Source organism: Heliangelus exortis, chromosome 15 (assembly GCF_036169615.1).
Source record: "Heliangelus exortis chromosome 15, bHelExo1.hap1, whole genome shotgun sequence".
NCBI classification, from domain to species: Eukaryota; Metazoa; Chordata; class Aves; order Apodiformes; family Trochilidae; genus Heliangelus; species Heliangelus exortis.
This window is the reverse complement of record NC_092436.1, coordinates 4157904-4177875: the sequence shown is the minus strand read 5'-3', so window position 1 is coordinate 4177875 and position 19972 is coordinate 4157904. Positions and strand designations below refer to the sequence as shown.

The 19972-nt window shown below is 42.4% G+C and overlaps 2 protein-coding genes across 4 annotated transcripts; one reads left to right on the top strand and one right to left on the bottom strand.

Moving 5' to 3' along the window:
• Positions 1 to 781: 781 nt before the first annotated feature.
• LOC139803229 (uncharacterized) lies at positions 782 to 3088 on the bottom strand. The gene is made up of 4 exons (XM_071759176.1): positions 2993 to 3088; positions 2819 to 2885; positions 1413 to 1565; positions 782 to 1156 (listed from the first exon to the last, which is right to left on the bottom strand). Exons 1-4 carry the CDS (start codon positions 3086 to 3088, stop codon positions 825 to 827), a joined length of 648 nt encoding a protein of 215 aa, XP_071615277.1. The 3' UTR covers positions 782 to 824.
• Positions 881 to 12320, top strand: CLK4 (CDC like kinase 4). Of its 3 annotated transcripts, none has more exons than XM_071758442.1 (13): positions 881 to 993; positions 3709 to 3866; positions 4905 to 5130; positions 6323 to 6413; positions 6808 to 6874; positions 8361 to 8477; positions 8585 to 8751; positions 8846 to 8940; positions 10007 to 10136; positions 10432 to 10514; positions 11074 to 11153; positions 11744 to 11831; positions 11971 to 12320. In XM_071758442.1, exons 2-13 carry the CDS (start codon positions 3715 to 3717, stop codon positions 12106 to 12108), a joined length of 1434 nt encoding a protein of 477 aa, XP_071614543.1. In that variant the 5' UTR covers positions 881 to 993; positions 3709 to 3714; the 3' UTR covers positions 12109 to 12320. The 3 variants fall into 3 exon arrangements, with proteins under 3 accessions (XP_071614543.1, XP_071614541.1, XP_071614544.1); XM_071758440.1 differs by having other exon boundaries at positions 902 to 1026; XM_071758443.1 differs by lacking the exons at positions 881 to 993; positions 4905 to 5130; positions 6323 to 6413 and having other exon boundaries at positions 3715 to 3866.
• Positions 12321 to 19972: the final 7652 nt, after the last annotated feature.

The window sequence follows — 19972 nt, the reverse complement described above, 5'->3', positions numbered from 1 at the left end:
GTTTGGTTGGGTTTTTTTTTTGGTTTTTTGGTTGGTTAGTTGGGTTTTTTACATTAAATGGCAGTGTCACACACTGTCAGACTTGTCAGACACTAGGACTTGGCTTTTCTTGGAGCATTTCTCCCCGCTGGAAACACGACTGACGTTTTTTCACCAGAGTGGATGTTTTTAGGGTTGTGAACCGGTCCCTGCACCCCAACCCTGCCGGGAGCATCACCAGGGCGTCCCCCAGCTCTGTCCCAGGGCTAGAAAACATCAATTCCCTGTCAGCAATACAAATTATTTTCTTTTCAGCAATCAGAGCGACCAGTCACGGCAGAGGGGATGGCTTTTGGGCAGAAAATCGGGTTTATTAGGTATTTTTTTCCTGTTACCATCAAGCAGGGACGACTCCCCTTGGGACCTTCTTGTCAGCTCTTCCTGAGCATGACTTGCAGGCGTGACAGAGCGATCAACCTGGATACCGAACCGCTTGAACGAACACCACGTCTGGCGAGTTCATGACGAGGAGGAGCGAACCGACGGTGCCATTTTTGGACCGCTCCGCTCCCCTCAGGACTCTCAGCGCCAGAGCGGCCCTGGGGCTCCGTGGCAGCCTTAAAACCCTACATGAATGGCACCCCAACCCCATAGCTTCAGCTTTGAGTTCTCCACTCAGCGGGGCTCGGGGAAACGCCCGGGGAAAGGACGGTCCGGGCAGGGCCGCGGTTCCCCCCCTCTTTCCCCTCAGGAGCCGCCATGGCCGCCCCGGGGGCGGAGCTTCCCCCCGGTGCCCGTCAGGGTTCGGCCCCGCCCCTCCCCGCCGCTAGGGGGCGGCCTTTGTGCTACGTCCGCCCTTTGTGCCGTGCGTCTGACGTCACGGTGCGCAGAAGCCGCGAGAGGGAGAGCGAGAGGGAGGAGAGGAGGAAGCGGTTTCTCCGCGCTCGGTCGCGGGCGCCATTTTGTTTGTGTGCGGAGGGCGGAGACGGGGCTCGCTCTCTTTTTCTTTCAGCTGTAAGTGGCGGCGGCGGCGGCTTTCTTCCTCGGGTTCGTTGCTTTTTTCTTTTTTCCTCCCCTTTACGTTTCCAGCGAGCCGAGGCAGAGGGGCGCAGAGGGTGGGTGTGGGGGGCTGCGTGCGTCGCCTTTGCGGTCCTAGGGACTGGATGAGCTTCGAGCCCTGCGTGAGGGGTTGAATGTGGAAATATTAGGGCGGGAGGAGGGGTTCTAGGCACAGGGCCCTCGTGGTCAAGGTCTCCTGTGGCAGAGAGGGCTTTTTTGAGGCTCGTTTGGGGGTTGGGGCAGGCAGGGCCGGGGCCTCCTGTGTGGTAAAAACGTTCAGGGTGGGGGCCACGCAGCTCTTGCTCTTGAAGCCGATCTGCATGGAGGTGTCTGGCGCTTGCCCAGATGGCAACAAGAGACGAGCCCTTCCTCACCCTTACGGCTCCAGAGGCCTCTTGAGGGCAAACCGACGTGGAGATGGACTTCGTGGACGTGGTCTGGGGTTGTGGGCGTCTTCTGCAGAACCTGCAGCTCTGTGTTGGTCCCCAAGACGCTCAGATCGGCCCAGCCCGAGGGACTTTGGTCATCTCAGAGGAATAAGCCTTTGACCTCTTCCGATCTGTACAGCCTGCCAAGTTTTTGACAAGAGGCATTTAGAAATTGCTGTGTAGGCAGCTTATGACGGGACTTTGTGGCCTTCTTGAGGCGCTTTACGTATTAATATTTTATAAAAGGTCCGTGGCTCCTGTTTGAGAAACATTATGGAAAAATATGAGAGTGAAAATGGCTTTTGATGTCGATTAGGGACACATGCTATGGGAATGCATATGTTCATGTTAGCTTTCAGGATTACATAAGTGAAGTCCTTTGGTGCATAAATTTAGGAGTGCATAATAGTAAAAAAAAAAACAAAACAATCTCTCAGGTAGCTCCTACTGTAAAATGGATTCTGGGCATTTTGGGCCTCACACAGACTGATTCTATCAGTTTCTTCATCATCTGCATTTACTTGGCTCCTTTAGGGGCAGGATTTGTGACTTTGGTCTTAATTCTAGTAATTTAGTGTGCCTCAGTGTATAATTTAGCAGCAGTTACTCTTCAACTAAACCTTTTTCCAGTTATCCATGTTGAATGTCTCTCCTTCCACCCCTGAGTCTCCATCTGCAGGACACTTTAATGGTTTTTTTATTTAGATATTTGTAGCCTGCCTTCTGCCAAGTGGGGAAAATAGGAAATGAAAGGCAATCATAGGTAAAATTCTCAGTTCACATATAACTGAGTATGTGGGGAGAGCTCTGCACCTTGCAAGTAGAATAACTGAAACCTGAGTATGTTTCATAATTTGAGTTATGTAAGTGGAAAACAGAATAAAATGGATATAGTGCTGGCTACGAAGAGAAGGAATTTGGGCATATAAATAAGATACTATTTGGTTTTGTCTTGATCCTTTAGGCATTTTTGTTTGCCATTTGATGCATTAGTATTTTTTTTCTTATTAATGTATCATAAGTGAATTAAGATTTTTATGAGACCTAGGTCATGACTGACTCAAAAGGTGTACCAGTCACTTGTTTTTGTGCAGTTTGTCAGTATGCATTGTATTTGTGTTTTGAAAGCAAAAGATCAGTGTGGTTGTCAGCTTTTTTTTTTAAACTGTCAGCCTGTCACAAAATCACAAAAGCAAGGGGAAAACTTCTTCAAAAGAGGCTTGTTGCCATTTATGTGTTCTGAAAGTTTCCTTCTTCTTGCCTCCAGCTGGAATAGAGGCAGCCACTGTTGTCTTTGTAAATTTACACAATCATTATTTAATTTTTTAGTACTATCTTTGTTGCTAAACTACTTTTCTTGCTGTCACTGCTTATTATGGAAACTTTCTTGTCCTGAGTTAGTTCATTCTTCAGAACATACTGAAACAGAAATGCAAGCTTAATTCTTATTTTCAAAAACTGCTGCCAAAGAAGACTAAACAATGGTTCCTTTTGTTGCACTCCTGAATTCTACAGTTGTGCATTACTTTCCTTTCTTTCCAGTTGTGCGTGTACCTGTTTGAACACAGAATTCCTGTATTTAACACCCAGCAGTGCAAGCTGGTGGGTTTTGCTTTGGCCATCAGCCAGACTGTGAAACACCCTCACACCTGCCTGCTGATACAGCTCAAAAATGGTGGCTTGTCCTCATAGTGCTGTAGAGTTCTGAGCTGATTTATTGGAGTTCACTGTGATTGTTGCTGAAACTTCAAAAAGCATCTGCTTAACAGTAATCTGTTAATAGTTTTATGAGAGAAGTTTTTAAAATTATTTAACATACTTTTGTGTAGTAATTTACATACCACAGAGTATGAGGAGCTAAATCCAGGTTTTGTTGGAGAGGATGTTTGAAGATTAAGGTCTTCTCTAACAGAAGACTTCAGTACGGAAATTGTTCTGCTTAGTCACTTGAGAGTTGATTTAAAACAGGCTTTAATTACATGTTTGAAGCTATTAAGAGGAGATGAGTTGGCCTATTTATTCTAGGTTTTTGTTTTGGAACAGTGTTACATTGTTAGGATGAGATAGCTATGTCTAATCAACCAAAACCAAAACAATGTGTAGGGGAAGCTGATGAAAAAGAAGTGGGGAAATTGTTCTTTCTAGTCCTGTCATATTTGATCACACTGCAGTGGCTGAGTTGCACCTACAGATACAGTGTAATGCATTTGTCTTTTATGTGTCTGGCTGTTTGTTTTTTCAGAGGGAGATGCGGCACTCAAAGCATTCCCATTGTCCGGAATGGGACGAGAGGAAGAGCTGGGATCAGAGGAAGCACAGCAGCAGCCGTAAACGCAGGAAAAGGTCCCACAGCAGTGGACAAGAAAGCAAACACTATAAATCAAATCGCCTTTCAGAAAGGTATAAGACTCTGAATTGAGTATCACGAGTGTTTCTCATGTCTAATATATACATGTTTACAGGAGAAGTGGTTTCGAGTGCCCAAAGTTGGCAATTCCTTAAGGTTTGGCTCCCTTAAAACAAGTTTCAGAGGTAGCTGGTTTTGTTAAGGTAGTGCCTGAACCATTAAATTGGAATTCTTTAATAAAAAGAAATGTTACTGGTTTGCTTCACTGTTGTCAGTTAAGTATCAGTGTTGAATACAGCCTATATTAAATTCCAAGTAAAATATGCCTTTTCATTTACTTAATGTGTACAAAAGGAAAACGTTTCTTAATCATTGAATACAATGGTAAGTATGAGTTTGTCTTACTAATTTGGAGGTGGTTTGCTTTTTCTCCCACGCTGTTTCCACTGGAAGGATGTGTTTTTCTTTTTTCCTTGGGAAGATGATCCCATGGGCTCTTCTTTTGAGAACTCATGTTTATTAAATGCTGGAAGGAGTAGGTGTACATTGGTATGGGGGCTTTCTTAAGCCCCTCAGCAGCTTTCTTAAAGGTTTTCTTCAGTACAATAGTTCCTCGATCCAGGTACTCTGAGGTTTTTAATGTTTAATGCAGAGCACTAAGAACAATGCTGCTTCTCTCAGTCTCCAGGTTTTATTTTCCTTTTTAACACTGATTATATAAAGCACATAAGGGGATTATTACTGTATCGAGTGTTTTATCCTTTGACTATAGATTGTAATTGAGTTACTCAGTATATTTTAGCAAATGTTTCTCCTTTTTGAGTCTGAGTTTCCTACTTACTGTGCAAACTGTGGATGAATTACATATTGTTCATATGGATGGCTGCTGTGTATTGGAGACTGATAATGTTGTTAGATTTCTAATAAAGTAACATCAAAAGCTCCACTATTTTTGGGGAGGGAGTCAACTAGAAACCATTGTTGATGTAAAGGCAGATACTGTGTAACTCTGTAACTCAGCTCAAGTCACTTATCTTGTTGGAACCTCAAGTTTTGGAAGTGGAGAACATTCACTTAAAATATATTTTCAGTCATTATTTGGACGATAGAGCCATAAATGAAAGAGACCATCATGACCGGAGATATGTTGAGGAATACAGAAATGACTTCTGTGAAGTATATGACCACAGGCATTATCACAGAGACTATGAAAAGAGTCACCATCATCACTATAGCAAATCCTCTGGTCGGAGCAGGAAAAGTAGTCATAAAAGGAAGCATAAGAGACATCATTGCTCCAGTCACCAATCACATTCGGTATGAGTAATTTTTAACTTTATTATTAATGATTTAGTGGTAATAGACCTCTTAAGCGAGTGTTAGAACTTAAATCCCTGGTCACAGTACTTTAAGAAATGCTGTATTGTTTAAAAAGGATTTGTAGTTGAGTCCATTTGTGGGCATGTTAATATGTTCTTGGTTGAGACTTTTGGATCAGGCTGTTGGGTGAGGGGTGGGATTGCCATCAGTGGTAGTCAAACAAGGTGAACATAGGTGGCTGTTAGGTAAGACCACTGGGATTAATCTGAAAAATGTTATTTTAAAATTGAAAACAGGTAACCCGTTTCAAAGTACAGATACCAATTGTTAGTTTTAGATCATAGTGAACTATGTTTTTTCAGGGAGTTGCCATACATCCTATTACTAAAAGTAAGTGAAGTGACATGCCTTTTTAATATGAGCATAATTGGAACTCTGAAACCTGCATGTCTGGTAAATTGATGAGAACAAGTTCTACAGTTCTACACCTGGTTCCAGAAAACTTTGCTAAGGCCCACGCCTGGCTAATGGCAGCTAATGTCTCACTGAAGATGGGATAAGTTTGCTGCTTACCTTCTTTGAAGGCACTCTGGATTTCTCAGTATTGGCATGATGCCCACTGGTACATATTGAACTCCAGGTGCTTTATGTCACATTTCTCCAGTAGAAGACAGCAAGTTGTATTAGTGCAAATTAGGGACTTCAGAATAATTTTTCTTCTCTCTCTAAACACGAGGGAAGTAAAATTACTTGATATTTTTTAATGCTTACATTATATAAAGTGTCTGTTTTGAAAATAGAAATATTTCACCCGACTGTAAGTTTAGATATGTAAATAAATACCGTTGTTTGCCATTTGCTAGCAAAGTATTAGAAATAGTGATGTTGCATTCTTAATCTGCTTTCAGTTAAACCACTGTTTGAGAAACAAAATTGTGTTGTTTTTTTCTGTTGCCTTATCACTTTAAGTATTTATCTGAAAATCTGTTCCTTGCCATGTTTTTCTTCTGTAACATAAACTGTGCCCTGTGAATTTCTGGGGACTGAATTTGAAATTGCTCCTGCCAACTGTTCGTGGCCTGGTGTGTAACTGAATGCCTGAATATCTCCCCGCTGAATGAATTGCCTATTCTGCCCTGAATTCACTCTGATAAATTGATTGGCTGGACGATCTTGGTGCCGTTTCCAGAAGAGCCACCGAAGGAAAAGATCCAGGAGTGTAGAGGATGATGAGGAGGGTCACCTGATCTGTGAAAGTGGAGACGTTCTAAGAGCAAGATGTATAGAACATTTTTCAACACTTTTTAAAAACTTTTCAGCAAAAAATCTGTTTAGAATAGTATGTCAGAGGAGGGGGGCTAAAGAAATCTTCATTGCTCTTTTTGTTCTGTTTTTTTTGTGCTTTTTTGTTTTTTTGCATATCTTCTTTTCTGTAGAATTTAAATACTGTGTTCAAAAGTTCCAATTAGTAAATGAACTTGAGACTTGAGATTAGAACAAGAGATAGGTTTTTGCTAACTGTTTTCATGACACCTGTCCAATAAAATAATGCATTGAGATGCTGAGATTTAAAGTAATTATGCTTTTGTAATGGCACATTTTAAAATCTACATTAATAATATTCATTCTGATTTAAGTACTTTTATAATACTAACTTGTGTTTGTTCTTTTTAGATGAAATTGTTGCGACTTTAGGAGAAGGAGCTTTTGGAAAAGTGGTGGAGTGCATAGATCATGATATGTAAGTATTGGTTATCTGTATAGCTGAGTCTCATAACAAGAGACACTCCTTAGCTCAGAAATTTCAGCTCAGAGACATTTTCTTTAAAGGAACGTTTCAGTTTGAAGAAAGAGTTACAGTATATTTAAGAAATAAATTATACTGGTTTTGAGAGCTACCTTGTAAGCTTATTTCTAGCATAAAATTTTCTGAGGATGTTCAGGTGGTAACAGGTCTGTCCCTTACTATTTTTGAAGCTCTTCAGTCCTCTGTTTCAACATTGTTTCTTGTTTCTTCTGGTGCTCTGTGAAAGGCCCTTAGATGGTATTGACTTTATACAGGATGGTATAGAGAAATACTTCTTTTCCTCTAAGCCTTTCAGAATGCCTTCAACTACATTTCTTGTAAAACATATGCTTAGAGAGGGTTTCTTTCAAAAATAATCATTTTTATAACTATACTTTATTTTCAATATACACTATATAACCACAGAGTGCAAACTACTAATTACTAAGTAGATGTCATCTACACTTTCAAAGAGGGAGACCTGTGTTTTGCTTTGTTACGTTTTTCTGTTGGTTCTCTAAGTGTTGTTGCCATATCTAGAAAATGTGAGGGTGTGTAAAGAGTATGGAGTTGATTAGGGAGACTGACATTTGGAAGATAATGGTAGGGAGATGCTGAGAAAGTAGTTTTGGTTCTTAATGAAAGTAGGTGCTTGGAACTGATCAAGTTCTGAACTCTTTCCTGAGTCTCCATAATCAGAATAATCCTTTGAAAGTTTTCTGAATGCACAATACTCCAGTATCCAACCCAATTTTGATAGAATGGGTACTTGTAATAGGGTGTTTGGTAGAAGGTAGGAAAATTATTGTATTTCCATGACTTTTGCATGTGGCAGGCATTTTTAACAGTCAGTAAAACTCAGATAATTTTCCCATATGTTTCATATCTGCAGTTCTGTGACTTGCTTTTAGTATTTTTCCTCTGCCTTTGGTTTGTTTGTTCTCTCATTTCACAATTAAGTCTGCTTAGCAGCTTGAGATTGTGTTGTGAGGGCAAACTGGTCTCAAGTCATTAGAGTCTAAATAGCCCTAGAGAGACAGCCTCCTAGTTTGAATGTTACACTGAGTGCAGCTCAATTTTCAATTCAGAATCTAATCTTCAAGAAGTTACTGCAGCACCTTCCTCAGTAAGAACTTTGCTAATTTTTTTAAATCTTGCAGGGGGATTCCTGATGTTTGTTCCACCTTAGGTGAGATCATAAAACTGAGAAGTAGTGAGCTTAGCATACACTGTGAGCACTTGACAAAGGAAAGATGGGTCTTGCATTTCTCTATAAAACCATTTCTGGTTAAGTGCAGTGTCCTTAAGTCAGATTCCCCTCATCCAGCTCAAAGAGTTCTCCATGACATTAAGTCTTGCTGTATTAGAATCAAACTGCTATGGAGCTGTAGGTATTTAACAATAATTGATTAAGTTGGTGTTGTTATTGTGTTTTTTAAAGGAGAGGAATGCATGTAGCAGTTAAAATTGTGAAAAATGTTGGTAGATACCGGGAAGCAGCCCGTTCAGAAATACAGGTTTTGGAACACTTAAACACCATGGATCCAAGCAGCACTTTGTAAGTATAAAATTCAAATAACCAGCATACTCAAAATTGCAAAAGGCTCAAAAAAAAAAAAGAATTTTCACTTTTTTTTTTTTTTTTTTTTTTTTTTTTTTTTTAAGCCGCTGTGTCCAGATGCTGGAATGGTTTGACCATCATGGCCACGTTTGCATTGTTTTTGAGCTCCTGGGACTTAGTACTTATGATTTTATTAAGGAAAACAGCTTTCTGCCATTTCATATTAATGACATTAGAAATATGGCTTATCAAATTTGCCAGTCTATAAACTGTAAGTAAATCTCAGTACTCTTATACATTGTTGTCTTTTTTCTTTGTTAAATTAATATATTAATTATAGAATACTGTTTCTTTTCTCCTTGTAGTTTTACACCATAATAAACTCACTCATACAGATTTAAAGCCTGAAAATATCTTGTTTGTGGAGTCTGATTATATTGTGAAGTACAATGCCAAAATGGTAAGTTTGTTCTTTGTTTCTCCCAACTTTAATTGGGCTGCTTCTGTCTTCATCTGAACTTTCCTTTTTAAAAAAAGAGTTATGTGTAGACAGGTCAAGTGACAGTGTTACGTTTCTTAGAAAAGAGCACAAAAAGTTTCTCTGCAGAGAGCAACTGATTCAAAGTAAACTGTTCCATTTGATAACTAGTTAAGTTCTTTGCTATTTAATGATGATCTGGCTTTCATAGGAAGCATAGTGTTAATAGCTTTGAATGTAGCTAGGTTTTTTTCCCCTTGTATTTATAAGCAATTTGGATCACTTTTTTTAAAGCACCCCTGTGTTTGAGAGGTGTGTCAGGTCATGCTTTCTGCCTTACTGAAGCTGAAGTGCCTGTCAGTTTTGCAGTCCTTGGCTTCATAGCTAAGATAAATTTCCTGTTTGTAATCATTCTGGGGTGTTGATCATTGGGCAGTGTTATAATTGGCATGGGCCCTGAGCAGGGCTATTTTTAACCAGTGTCTTCCTTCTAAATGCAGGAAAGCATTAGGACAAAAGTGTTTCTGCACAGATCACTTCTAGCAGTGGCAGAAATATAAGTTTCTTTTTATGTTGCTGTACTTTTTTCAATGTGTAAGAAATTTTTTACACAGAAAAAAAAAGCAGTGTGGACATCACTGCCTCTGGTTTATTCATAAGGCTTGATTTTATTTTTTTATAGAGCTAACATTGCATAAATGAGTGTATCCACCAGTGGAACAGAAAAAACCAAAATGGTTAACTAATTGAAGTTAACTTGAAGTTAATGGAAGAGGAAAGGAGCCCTGTACTGTGGGGAAGGTCTTTTTACTCAGCTGTTTTCAGTGCTCAGATTTAATCACTTTGTTACCAGCTCCTCTTTCTTTGAGCTTGACATGAATAGGAAGAGATATATTTGGGAGGAGTGTTTTTTATTACAGAAGCTTAATTTTTACTGTTTTGTATTAATTGGTATTTTCAAAATAAATAAAGGTAGTGTGATTGATACCTTTTGCCTGATCATACTTCTGAAAACCACCAACCATTGGCATCTTTGTTTTCCTTGCAGAAGCGAGATGAACGCACTCTAAAAAACACAGACATCAAGGTTGTTGATTTTGGAAGTGCAACTTTTGATGATGAGCATCACAGCACATTAGTGTCTACAAGACATTATAGAGCTCCTGAGGTTATTTTAGGTCAGTAAAGACTTCTCAACTTTCTGACAGTTAATTACAGTGCATTAAAATGTCTGCTTCATAAACTGAGGTAGCTGCTCATGGTTCTTATTGTGCAGTCACCTCTCACAGATGGCAGTGTGAGCATTCTTGAAGTATTTCAGGAAAAGAAATACTTTAAAATTGTTGAAACATTCCTTTCCCACTTTCTCTTACCAAGGTTTGGAAAGGTGTAGAGTAAGTCCGTGGAAGCTGGGGGTGTGTTTGGTAGATTACAGGTTTTGGAAGCATATTAAAAACAAACTTTGTTTTACAGCGCTGGGATGGTCGCAGCCTTGTGATGTTTGGAGTATTGGTTGTATTCTGATTGAGTATTACCTGGGATTTACAGTGTTTCAGGTATGTACATACTTTTAATTTAAAAGTTTTTCTTACAGACTACTGATTTTGATCTTTTAATGACTTGTACTTAAGTTTTACTGTTTTCACAGTAAAACTTAAGTACAAGTCATTAAAAGGTAAACTCTACAGGTTTTTTTAAGGTAGTTTTTTAAGGTAAACTGTACAGCTTTTAAGTATTACATAGATGAGACTGTAAAGACAGCATGCTTATATGAAAAGGTGATGTCTTTGATATGCTCTCCTTCAGACTACTGAGGTCATCTGTTCTGGCTTTTTGGATGATGAAAGTCTGCCTAGAGTCCAAAGATACTGCTGGCATTAGAAGTAAAGAAAACATAAACAAAACTTGATTAATTAACTCAGCAGTCATCTTAGCCAAGGAAAGTGCTGTATAGAGAACTGCACTTCATAACTTTCTTTTAATAAATTAAAGTGAAAAGGTGTACAGGTAGTGTGACAGTACCCCAGCAGACATCTAGGTTGTAGATGACTGTTGATACCAAGTGGCTGAGAGTAGAAAAATGTGCTAAATGCCATCATTACTTTTTCCACACAGACACATGATAGTAAAGAACATTTGGCAATGATGGAAAGAATACTGGGGCCTCTGCCAACTCACATGATCAAGAAATCCAGGTAAGTTCACTATAGAAGTAAGTTGCCTAATACTTTGCTATTATAAGAGAAATTTGTAATGTTTCTGATGTTAGCTGTGAGCTTCTGAAGATAAGGAAACTTTCAGTCTTGTTACAAAATTGTGTCAGATTTAGGTGAATTAAGGAGTTGACAATAGTCCTTTTTTCTGGTTCTAGTCTGAGTTGCCAGCAACCAAAATGCCACTGCCAGCCTCTTGAACAGTAACTGAATATGAATGTATTTAAGTCTTCACAGCTAAGTTTGGAGAGGGCACCAAAACAGTATTAGACACCCATTTTTCTTTAAAATGAGAAAATAAAGGACTTGCTGTCATCAGAAGATTTTATTTTGAGAGGAAAAGGTTTTCAGTGGCTTCTTTGTGGATTGGAATCCTAAAGAGCCTGGTTTATAAATCCTGTGACAATGGTAATACAAGAGCAACAGTGAATAAATGCTATGTAAAAATGTGCTATTCCCAAATGCAGAGGGAAATGCAGGAACACTTGTGATATTTCAGAACTTTTTCTATAAGAATGTGCCCACTTTACACACCTGACTCTTATCTTCAAATTATTTTCCTGGTTATGCAGAAAGCATTACTTCCACCACGACCAACTGGACTGGGATGAGCACAGTTCTGCAGGACGATATGTCAGGAGGCGCTGCAAGCCTTTAAAGGTGGGAGACAACCTTTTATTTATAATAATAAATAAAATAACCTTTTATTTATAATAATTTTTATTATTTCCTTGGAACTGCAGTTGTTCTGAAACATCTCTCTAAAATACTTGAGCTTTTTTTTTTTTTTTTCCTCCAGGAATTCATGCATTGCCAGGACACAGATCATCAAAGTCTGTTTGACCTTGTTCGCAGGATGCTGGAATATGATCCAGCTAAAAGAATTACTCTTGATGAAGCCTTGCAGCATCCTTTTTTTGAACCATTAAATAAATAAATTGAAATGTCTTCTATGCTTCTCCAAGGAGATTTCCTAGACTGTGTCAGTCAACAGAGGTTGCATGAAACTTTTGTAAACGTTAAATTATTTTGTACAGTTAAGTCTGTAAATATTTACATATGTTTTGTATAACTGTTATGTTTACCTTGTTGGACAGTTGTAGTCTGGGTATCAAAGTGAAAAATAAAAGTAATTTTCATATTTGAAAATGGTGTTCTCTTTGAATCTGCACCTTCCTCTTCTGCAGATGGGGGGCTAGGTAAGTATCTGACAGGAGGTGAGGAGCCTCTGAGATAGCTGAACAAACTGAAAATATCAAATGTTTTTAACGAGCTTCCTTTTATTAATTGTAGAGAAAAGATTTTAAGGGCTACTTCATCATACTGTGTAATGGGAAATGTGGATGAAATCAGTGTCTGTTCTATTGAGGTATCTCTTATGGTCTCCTGTTTCCTAGATTTTCTACTCAACAGCATGCATTGCTCTGGCTGGCTCATTAATCTCTTGGACAAGGAAACTTGTTTGGTGAATTCACTGTTTAGGTATTTCTGGGATGTTTTTTTGTTGTTTTTTTTTTTTTTTTTTTAAGGTTCAAAAAGTAACATTTCATAATCTCAATTTTGTTTTGATTCTTTAGAGATCAGTTTTTCCATCATCAAGTTTCTAGAAGGACTGCATTGCCCCTGGAATGTAATGCAGGAGAATACTGCATGCAACAGAATGGTGGCATTTTTAAACCCTTCCCTTGCAATAGTAACAAGATCATTCTGAAGCCTTCAAATACTTATTTCTGTGGAAGCTTTATCTCTATTTACTGATATATTGGTAACCTTGGCAGCTGCTAAACACTGTCATGGGACTATGAGGACAGATTTTCATCTGGGACTCCTATACTACTTTCTAAGCTCCATTAATGCACTTTGGTAGTTTTCACTCTTTCATGTTAAGCTGATGTTTTCTTGGTTTTGCTCAACACTTCTTTAATCTGTTTGACCCTGTGTGGCTGGCTTGCTCAGCAGGAGGAAGGGCAGCTTCCCTGTAGGGTCCATTCGGGCTGGCTGTCAGTGTAGATGCAACAAGCAGGTTTTGGCCATTGATTTTGTTCCTGACTTTACCACGCAAGCCTTTCTTAAGGAAGGAAACAGTAAATTGCTTCAGCTCTGCAGGAGCTTGGCTTTAGGTTGTGTGCTTGCTGAGTAAGTCCTAATGCACAGTAAGATTTTAAACTGATGTCCTTGTTCCACTGGTGTGGAGGAGGCTTCATTTGCAAGAGGTTCCAGACATGCAAATCTCTGACTTGGGGGCAGAAAATAGCTGGGATTGAAACCATCTCTAACCAGTGCCCCTTTCTGTGCTTGGTTATATCCCATTATAGGCACCCTTCTTCCTAGGATGCTGATGTTCACCTCACTGTCTCTTTGTGAGAAAAAACCCAACTGTTGGTCCCACCCAGCCAGCTGGGTAGCACTGCAGAGGATGGGAGTGAATTCCTTCCCTGGCTCCTTCCAGCAGCACTTTCCATCCCACACCTTGGGAGGCAAAGCAAGGACTTGGCTGAGCTTATCAGCTGAACGATGCAAATCAAAGGCAGATGGGGGGAAAGAAGTTTATGTGCTGCTGTAACTATAAAACTGTAACTATAAAAGTTCTATCACAATTAGAAGGATTTTGTACTCTTTCTTAGGAGTACTTGGAAGCTTTTGTTAAGAACAGTTACTAAAATACGTGTCACTTGCTGAAGGAGATACGTGCTAAGAAAATATATTAATAAAACTTTAAATTCACTCTCCTTCTCCCAGTAAACTTAAAAAATTGCACTGTCAAGAGGAAGATGGCATCTGGGGAGAGGTGCCAAGTGTTTTGCAGGCTGTGCAAAAGAAGTGTTAGTGGGAAGGGGCACAGATCCAGCATCCCTGGGCTCCCAGTGGAGCATGTGGAGCTGTTAGCAGTTGAGCAGCAGCCAGGTGCCAGGGGGTCTGCCTGGATGAGCTCCCACTCCTCAGGGCTCCCTCTGGTTCTGTCTTTACTAGGGATGAGGTTTACACTCCCCCACACCCCAGGTGTCTTGTATTACATGAAGATGATTGGGGTAGTTTGTAATCTACATGTTTGGATTAAACTGATAGCAACTGCCTGGAGCTCTTTGGTAAATAATTATAAGGTCTATGGCACCTTGCTCTGTGCTTCTGATTTGTATCTATTGCACCTGTGGCCAATAAATGGGTGAATGGTTCAGTTGGGCAGACAATAGGCTGTAGACAATAGGCTGTAACGGGTCAGTTACACATTTTACTGAACATGGGTGATAGGACAAAATAAAGCTGTTTTTTAAGTGAACAGAGCAGGTTTTGTTTCTGAAGTACAACTTCAGAACTTCAGAATTTTCACAAAGAAGGGGTCAGAAGTTCTGGGACAGGGTTTAGCAGCTACAGCAGTGATGGGTCCTTCATCTTGTTTTGATTTCCAGGTGTCCCTGGGCTCAGAGACTGGAACACATTTTAGGAGAAGATGCTTTGCACCCTGAAGTGATGGTTGCTGAGCACAGGCAGTTGATGGAGCTTGTGAAAGGCTCACAGAAAGGAGAGGGAGAGAAGAAGGTAAGGAACAGATTGCTCTTCAAAAAACAGAATTTGAAGAACAGGCCGTAGTTTTTAGCTATGGTACAGGTTGGCCTGGGTAACTGGTTTGAAAATAGTGGCTATAAAAAAATCAGTGTATGTATCCAGGTGTCTGTGTGCATCTCACTGACACCACTCCAAGCAGATTTTTCTGAGTCTGTTCCAGGACTTGCCCATCTCTTCTGGAAGTAAGAATTACTCCTAGAAGGGCTAGGTCTGGAGGCAAAGAGTATGTGTGCAGGATTTTTATGTCTGGACAGGCACTAAGTTATTCGAAGATGTTTTATAGGTGAGTTAAAAGTTGATATGGTGCAGTCTGTAATTGTGGAAAATGCAAGGACGTTTGACAAAGTCGGGGGGTATTCAGTGCTTACACCTGAGCAAAGTTTTTCTCATGTGGTGGCTCCCTAAAGCAGGCAGGTCACTTCCCTGGGATAACATCAGTACTTTACCCTTCACGGTGGAAGGCCACCGGGTTCTGCCGGGAAGTCTCTGTTCTAGGGAAATCAGGGGCTGTGGCACAGAAAGAACACAAATCCCCGACGGCTGACATTTCTTGCACTTCGTACAGCAGACGAGAAGCCATTTCTCAGCCCGGTGCCCCCGCGGCGATCGGCTCAACCCGGTGCCACCGTCCCGGCGGGGGGATCCCGCTCGGGCCCCGCTGGAGGGCGCCCGTTCCGCGCCCGGGACCCCGCACCCCGAGCGGCTCCCGCCCTGCCCGGCTCCGGGGCCGCCCGCAGGGCACCGCCGGGACCCCGGGGGGGGGCGGGGGGAAGGGGAGCGGTCCCCGCGGGGGGCCGGGCGGCGGGGGTGGGATCTGCTCCGCGTAATCCCCCATGGGGGGGCGTCGGGCCGCGCTCGGAGCATCCCCCCTTCCCCAGCGCGGGGGAGGCGGCGGGGGAGCCGCCACCCCCCGCTTCCTCCGTTTAAGACCCGGGCTGGCAGGACGAGCGGAGGAGAGCGGCCGCTCCGCAGCTGCCGGCCCCACTTCCGCGGCGGGGCGCACAGCGCACAAGGGCGGACGCTGGATGCGCCGGCGGGGGCAGGCGGGCGGCAGCCGAGCGGGACCCCGCGCAGCGGCGCGGAGCGCGGCGCGATGAGCGCGGGCAGCGGCGCGGCCGGCGCTGCGGGTACCGCCACCACCGCCCTCTGTCTGCTCCTCTCGCTCACCGCCGTGGCCGTCTGCCTGCTCCTGGGAGCCAAGACAGCCGAGCTGCAGGGCCGGTTGGCCGCGCTGGAGGAGCGGGGAGCCGCCGGCCCCGAGCCGCTGCTGGACGCGCTGCAGCCCCGGCTGGAGCAGCTCTTCCGAGAGGTGAGTGGCGGCGGGGCCGGCGACACCGCATCCCCGCATCCCCGCAGCACCCACCGGCGGGCGCGCAGCACCGGCAGCAGAGCGAGAAGTTTGGGAAACTTCGGCTCCTGCTCCGGCGCGGGGAGCCTGGGATTTGCTCCCCGTGTCAGCGGCTTTTCCATCCCTTTTGAAAAACTTTTCCTTCTACCGAACTTTTCCCCTTTTTATTGCCGCTTCGATTAGTGGGACTGGAGGGCGAGGCGTGGCAAAGCCCTCCTGATTTCGAAGGGAAAATGCCCCGGGTGGAAGGGCGGGCAGGGCAAGGTTTGAGAACGTGCGTCTTTTTCTTCATGCTATTCACTGGCAAAGGTAACCCGAGCACATAATACTATTTATCTTTTGATGTAATGGACTATAATTTCCTTGTTAGAAATTTATGAACATGATCCCTGTTATCTAGACTGTCTATCACAGCGTATCATGTGGTCCAGCAGTGCTGAGCTGATTTATGGCGGGTAGAAAAGACCAGCAGCCAGTTGCTCCACTTTTAATCCTAAGGTTTTCTGAAATTATTTGATAAAGATTTTGGTGCTGAAAGACTTCTACTTGGAGAACAATTACCCACACTGATTACCTTCTCCATAACTAAACCACTTCTCTCAGATAAGTTAGGCTTTACCCAAAGGTTATATTTTTCCCCAGACTCTGATGTTTAGGTTTGGGGCTTTTTGCTGCGAGGGGGAGGCTCCCATCAGTCATACGAAACCCTTGAAGATCCCACAGTTGGTCTGCAGGATTTATGTAAACAGTAGTTCATAAAGTGCAGCAATATTCAACACGGTTTAGGAGGCTGCTGCAGGACACTCCCAAGTGATCGATTCTGACATCTGGGAAGGTTTTACACTGGGATTTTATTAATGGCCTGAGTGGGGTGCAAAACACGGTGCTGCATTAAAATCATTACAGCCATAAAGCCTCAGCCGTGCAAAAATGTATTTTTATGCTGTGCCTTCCAGCTGTGAGCAGCTCTGGGGAGCAGATTTGGTTCAGCTGTGTGTGGGGTGGGATGTGAGGGGAGGATGGAGGCAGCACTGGGGGGGACAAGGAGATGGGGACAGTTCCTCCTGCTGCTTGTTACTGCTGGAGTGACAGTGAGGGTATTGCTGGCACTTCCACAGCACGTCCATTCTCCTGGAAACTTGGTTGCATTTCTGTGTCTTGATAAAAGGGGAATGTTAAAAAATATTTCTGTGAAAACTCTGAATACCAGACCACGGGGGTGCTTGGGAGGCGTAATCACAAAATCCAGTTAACGTCTTTTCTCCAGGCAGGAATTAGCCTGCCAGTTGTGACAGTGGTTCTGTTCCAATTACCCCAATAAATGTGCTTAGCAATGGGAATGGTTTCTGTGGCACTGCCTAAGATCATGTGCAACCTCTTGCTGAGATTTAGTTAAGTGTGGAAAGCTTGTTTTGTACTGGGAATGCTTAGATGGAGATTGTACAAGGGAAAATAAAACAAAACCACATAATTGGGTTTCTAATGCAAGAGTGAGCTTGTTGAAACATTTAGTATGACCAAACTTTTGTCAATACTCAAGACAAACTTTGAAACAAGTAACAGATTCAAGGAATGCAGGGCAGTGATTGTGCTATCTATTAATAGTAATTTTAAATGAACTTAGTAATTTATGGTAAAGTTTCAGAAAGAGTCTGCTTCTTGACCAAATTCCCCTCTGTTAAATGAGACCCATCACTCACCAGGAGACTTCTGCCCTTTTTGTGTTTGAGAGTTTCTGGACAGCGAGAGAATATTTCCATCATCATGAACATCAAGTGATGCCTAGGGTCAGGTTTTTTTGTTAAATTCTGTGTTGGTCCCTCTTTGAAGTTTACCACAGTATTTCAGAAGTGAAAGCAAATACACTCTCTGTGCACAACCCAGCATACTTTGTTCTCTCCCTCTCTGCCCAAAGAGATTCCATATACCAATCTAGAGCTTTGCTGGCATGATTTATGATAGAACTGCATATAAAGAGCAGCAAATGCAGCACCAACTTGCTGACTCCGTTGCTTTGAGTGTTATTTAAATGTTTGGCAAGCAGAAGAGGATAGGAAATAATAAAGGAAGGGTGAGTGTGTAGTTAAGGCAATGAAAGCTGATTTGAACAGCTACGATTCAGTTTCTGGCCCTGTGACAGGCTTTTATTTGTCTGACTTTGGAGAAATTGCTGATTTGAATGTGGTGCAACCTCACCCTTCCCTTGACTGCTCTTTTAGTGGGATGTGCTGCGAGGTCCTGCTTTGATGCCCTCCAAGACACTTCCAACAACACGGTCCAAATGTGGCAGCACTTCCACTTGCTCAAGGTCAAAAGCCCCAGTGTGAAGTGTGTTGTTTTCATACTGGAGGGGAAATGGTAGCCAGGATTATAGGAGTACCCAATTGTAAACAAAGATGGACCGGTTTGTTCACAAATTAATGGATTTATTGTCTGTAGTAAGCAGAAATGTCCAAATTAATCAGTTTCATGGCGGAACAATTCAATGGGAGAACAGAGGACTTGCTCCAGGATTCAGGACTGGAGCAGATCTCTGCTGTTCCAAGTGATGCCTGCTGAACTGAAAGCATGGAAGAGCTTATTTTTATTTCTTTGATCATCTTCTTCACTCAAATTACTTTAAAAATAAATTTTGAGTAACTATAGTAGACTGCAAGTGGCTGTCAGAGAAGCCTCTTTAGATACTTTTTTGCCACTTTTTCTCAAGGAAAGTGTATGTGCTGCAGAAGGCAGCTGGATCATTGTTATTTACACTTCCCTTAGGACAACTTCTCTGTCAGGTTCTATGAAACCATGTTGGTACTTTCAGGACCTCTTAGTATCACATCCAAGCAGCTGGAAAGGAATTCACAGGATTTCAACAACAGATAAAGCTACTTTAGTTCCCGGAATAAAAGGGAAAGGACCTAATTCACAGGTAGCCTAATTCCTGAATAGTGTTCAAATATTTGAACATTGACTGTGTCATCAGCTGTGTAAAATTCAAGTCTGAACACCTTGATTTCAGTAAGCACTTTGAATTTTCTCTCTTTGAAATGTGGGGACTCAAGTTATCAGATTATTGGTTTCTTTCCTGGTAAATACTGAAGGTGAGACAGGGCATTCCTGGAGGACTGAGAGCACAATGACTACAGGTGATGATGAGATGTTCCCACCCTTGCTGGGCTGTCCCAGCCACAAAGTGCTATGTCTGAGCTAATATAACTTACCTGTCAGCAGGGCTTATTAACTTGGGCTTGGCAGTGTCCTAAATGCAGGAATGAACATTGTGCTTGGCTTAGAGAGCAGGCAAAGCACAGTCACACATCTGTCTGCAATATGCCACGTAGACATTGCTTTGGTTCTGTGGATTTTCATGTGTTCCAGTAGTCCCATTGATGAGTTTTTCACCTTGGAGGTGGAAACACTGGGCTTTTGGTGGCCTGAGGGTGGGTGAGCATCCCAGTCTTGCAGGCAGTGCTTCCCTCACTGTCCTTCATCTTCTTATGCTCCTAAAGAACCTGTAATACTCCACATAGAATGAATTTTAGGCACAAAATCAACCAAGTCAGACTGCATCTGGCATGCAGGTATCTCCCTGTACAACCTCCAGGGTGTCTAGAAGCAGCATCATGGTTTGTTGCAGAAGTTCCCCAGGGATTTTGCTGCTGGGGCTGGCCGTGGTGGAGCAGAGGAGCTCTGCTGGGCCACCAACCATACAGAGATGGAGCTGAGATGGGACATGCAGTAGCTGCTCAGGATTAATCCAATCCACAGCTTGGCTCAAGTGACTTTTGGGGTGTTCAGGAGTCTCTGCCTGCCCTATGCAAGCATCACAGACAGGCCATTTGCTAAGAAGCATTTAATGTTTTGTACTCTCCTATGGCACAAGGTGTTATCCAAAGAAGCT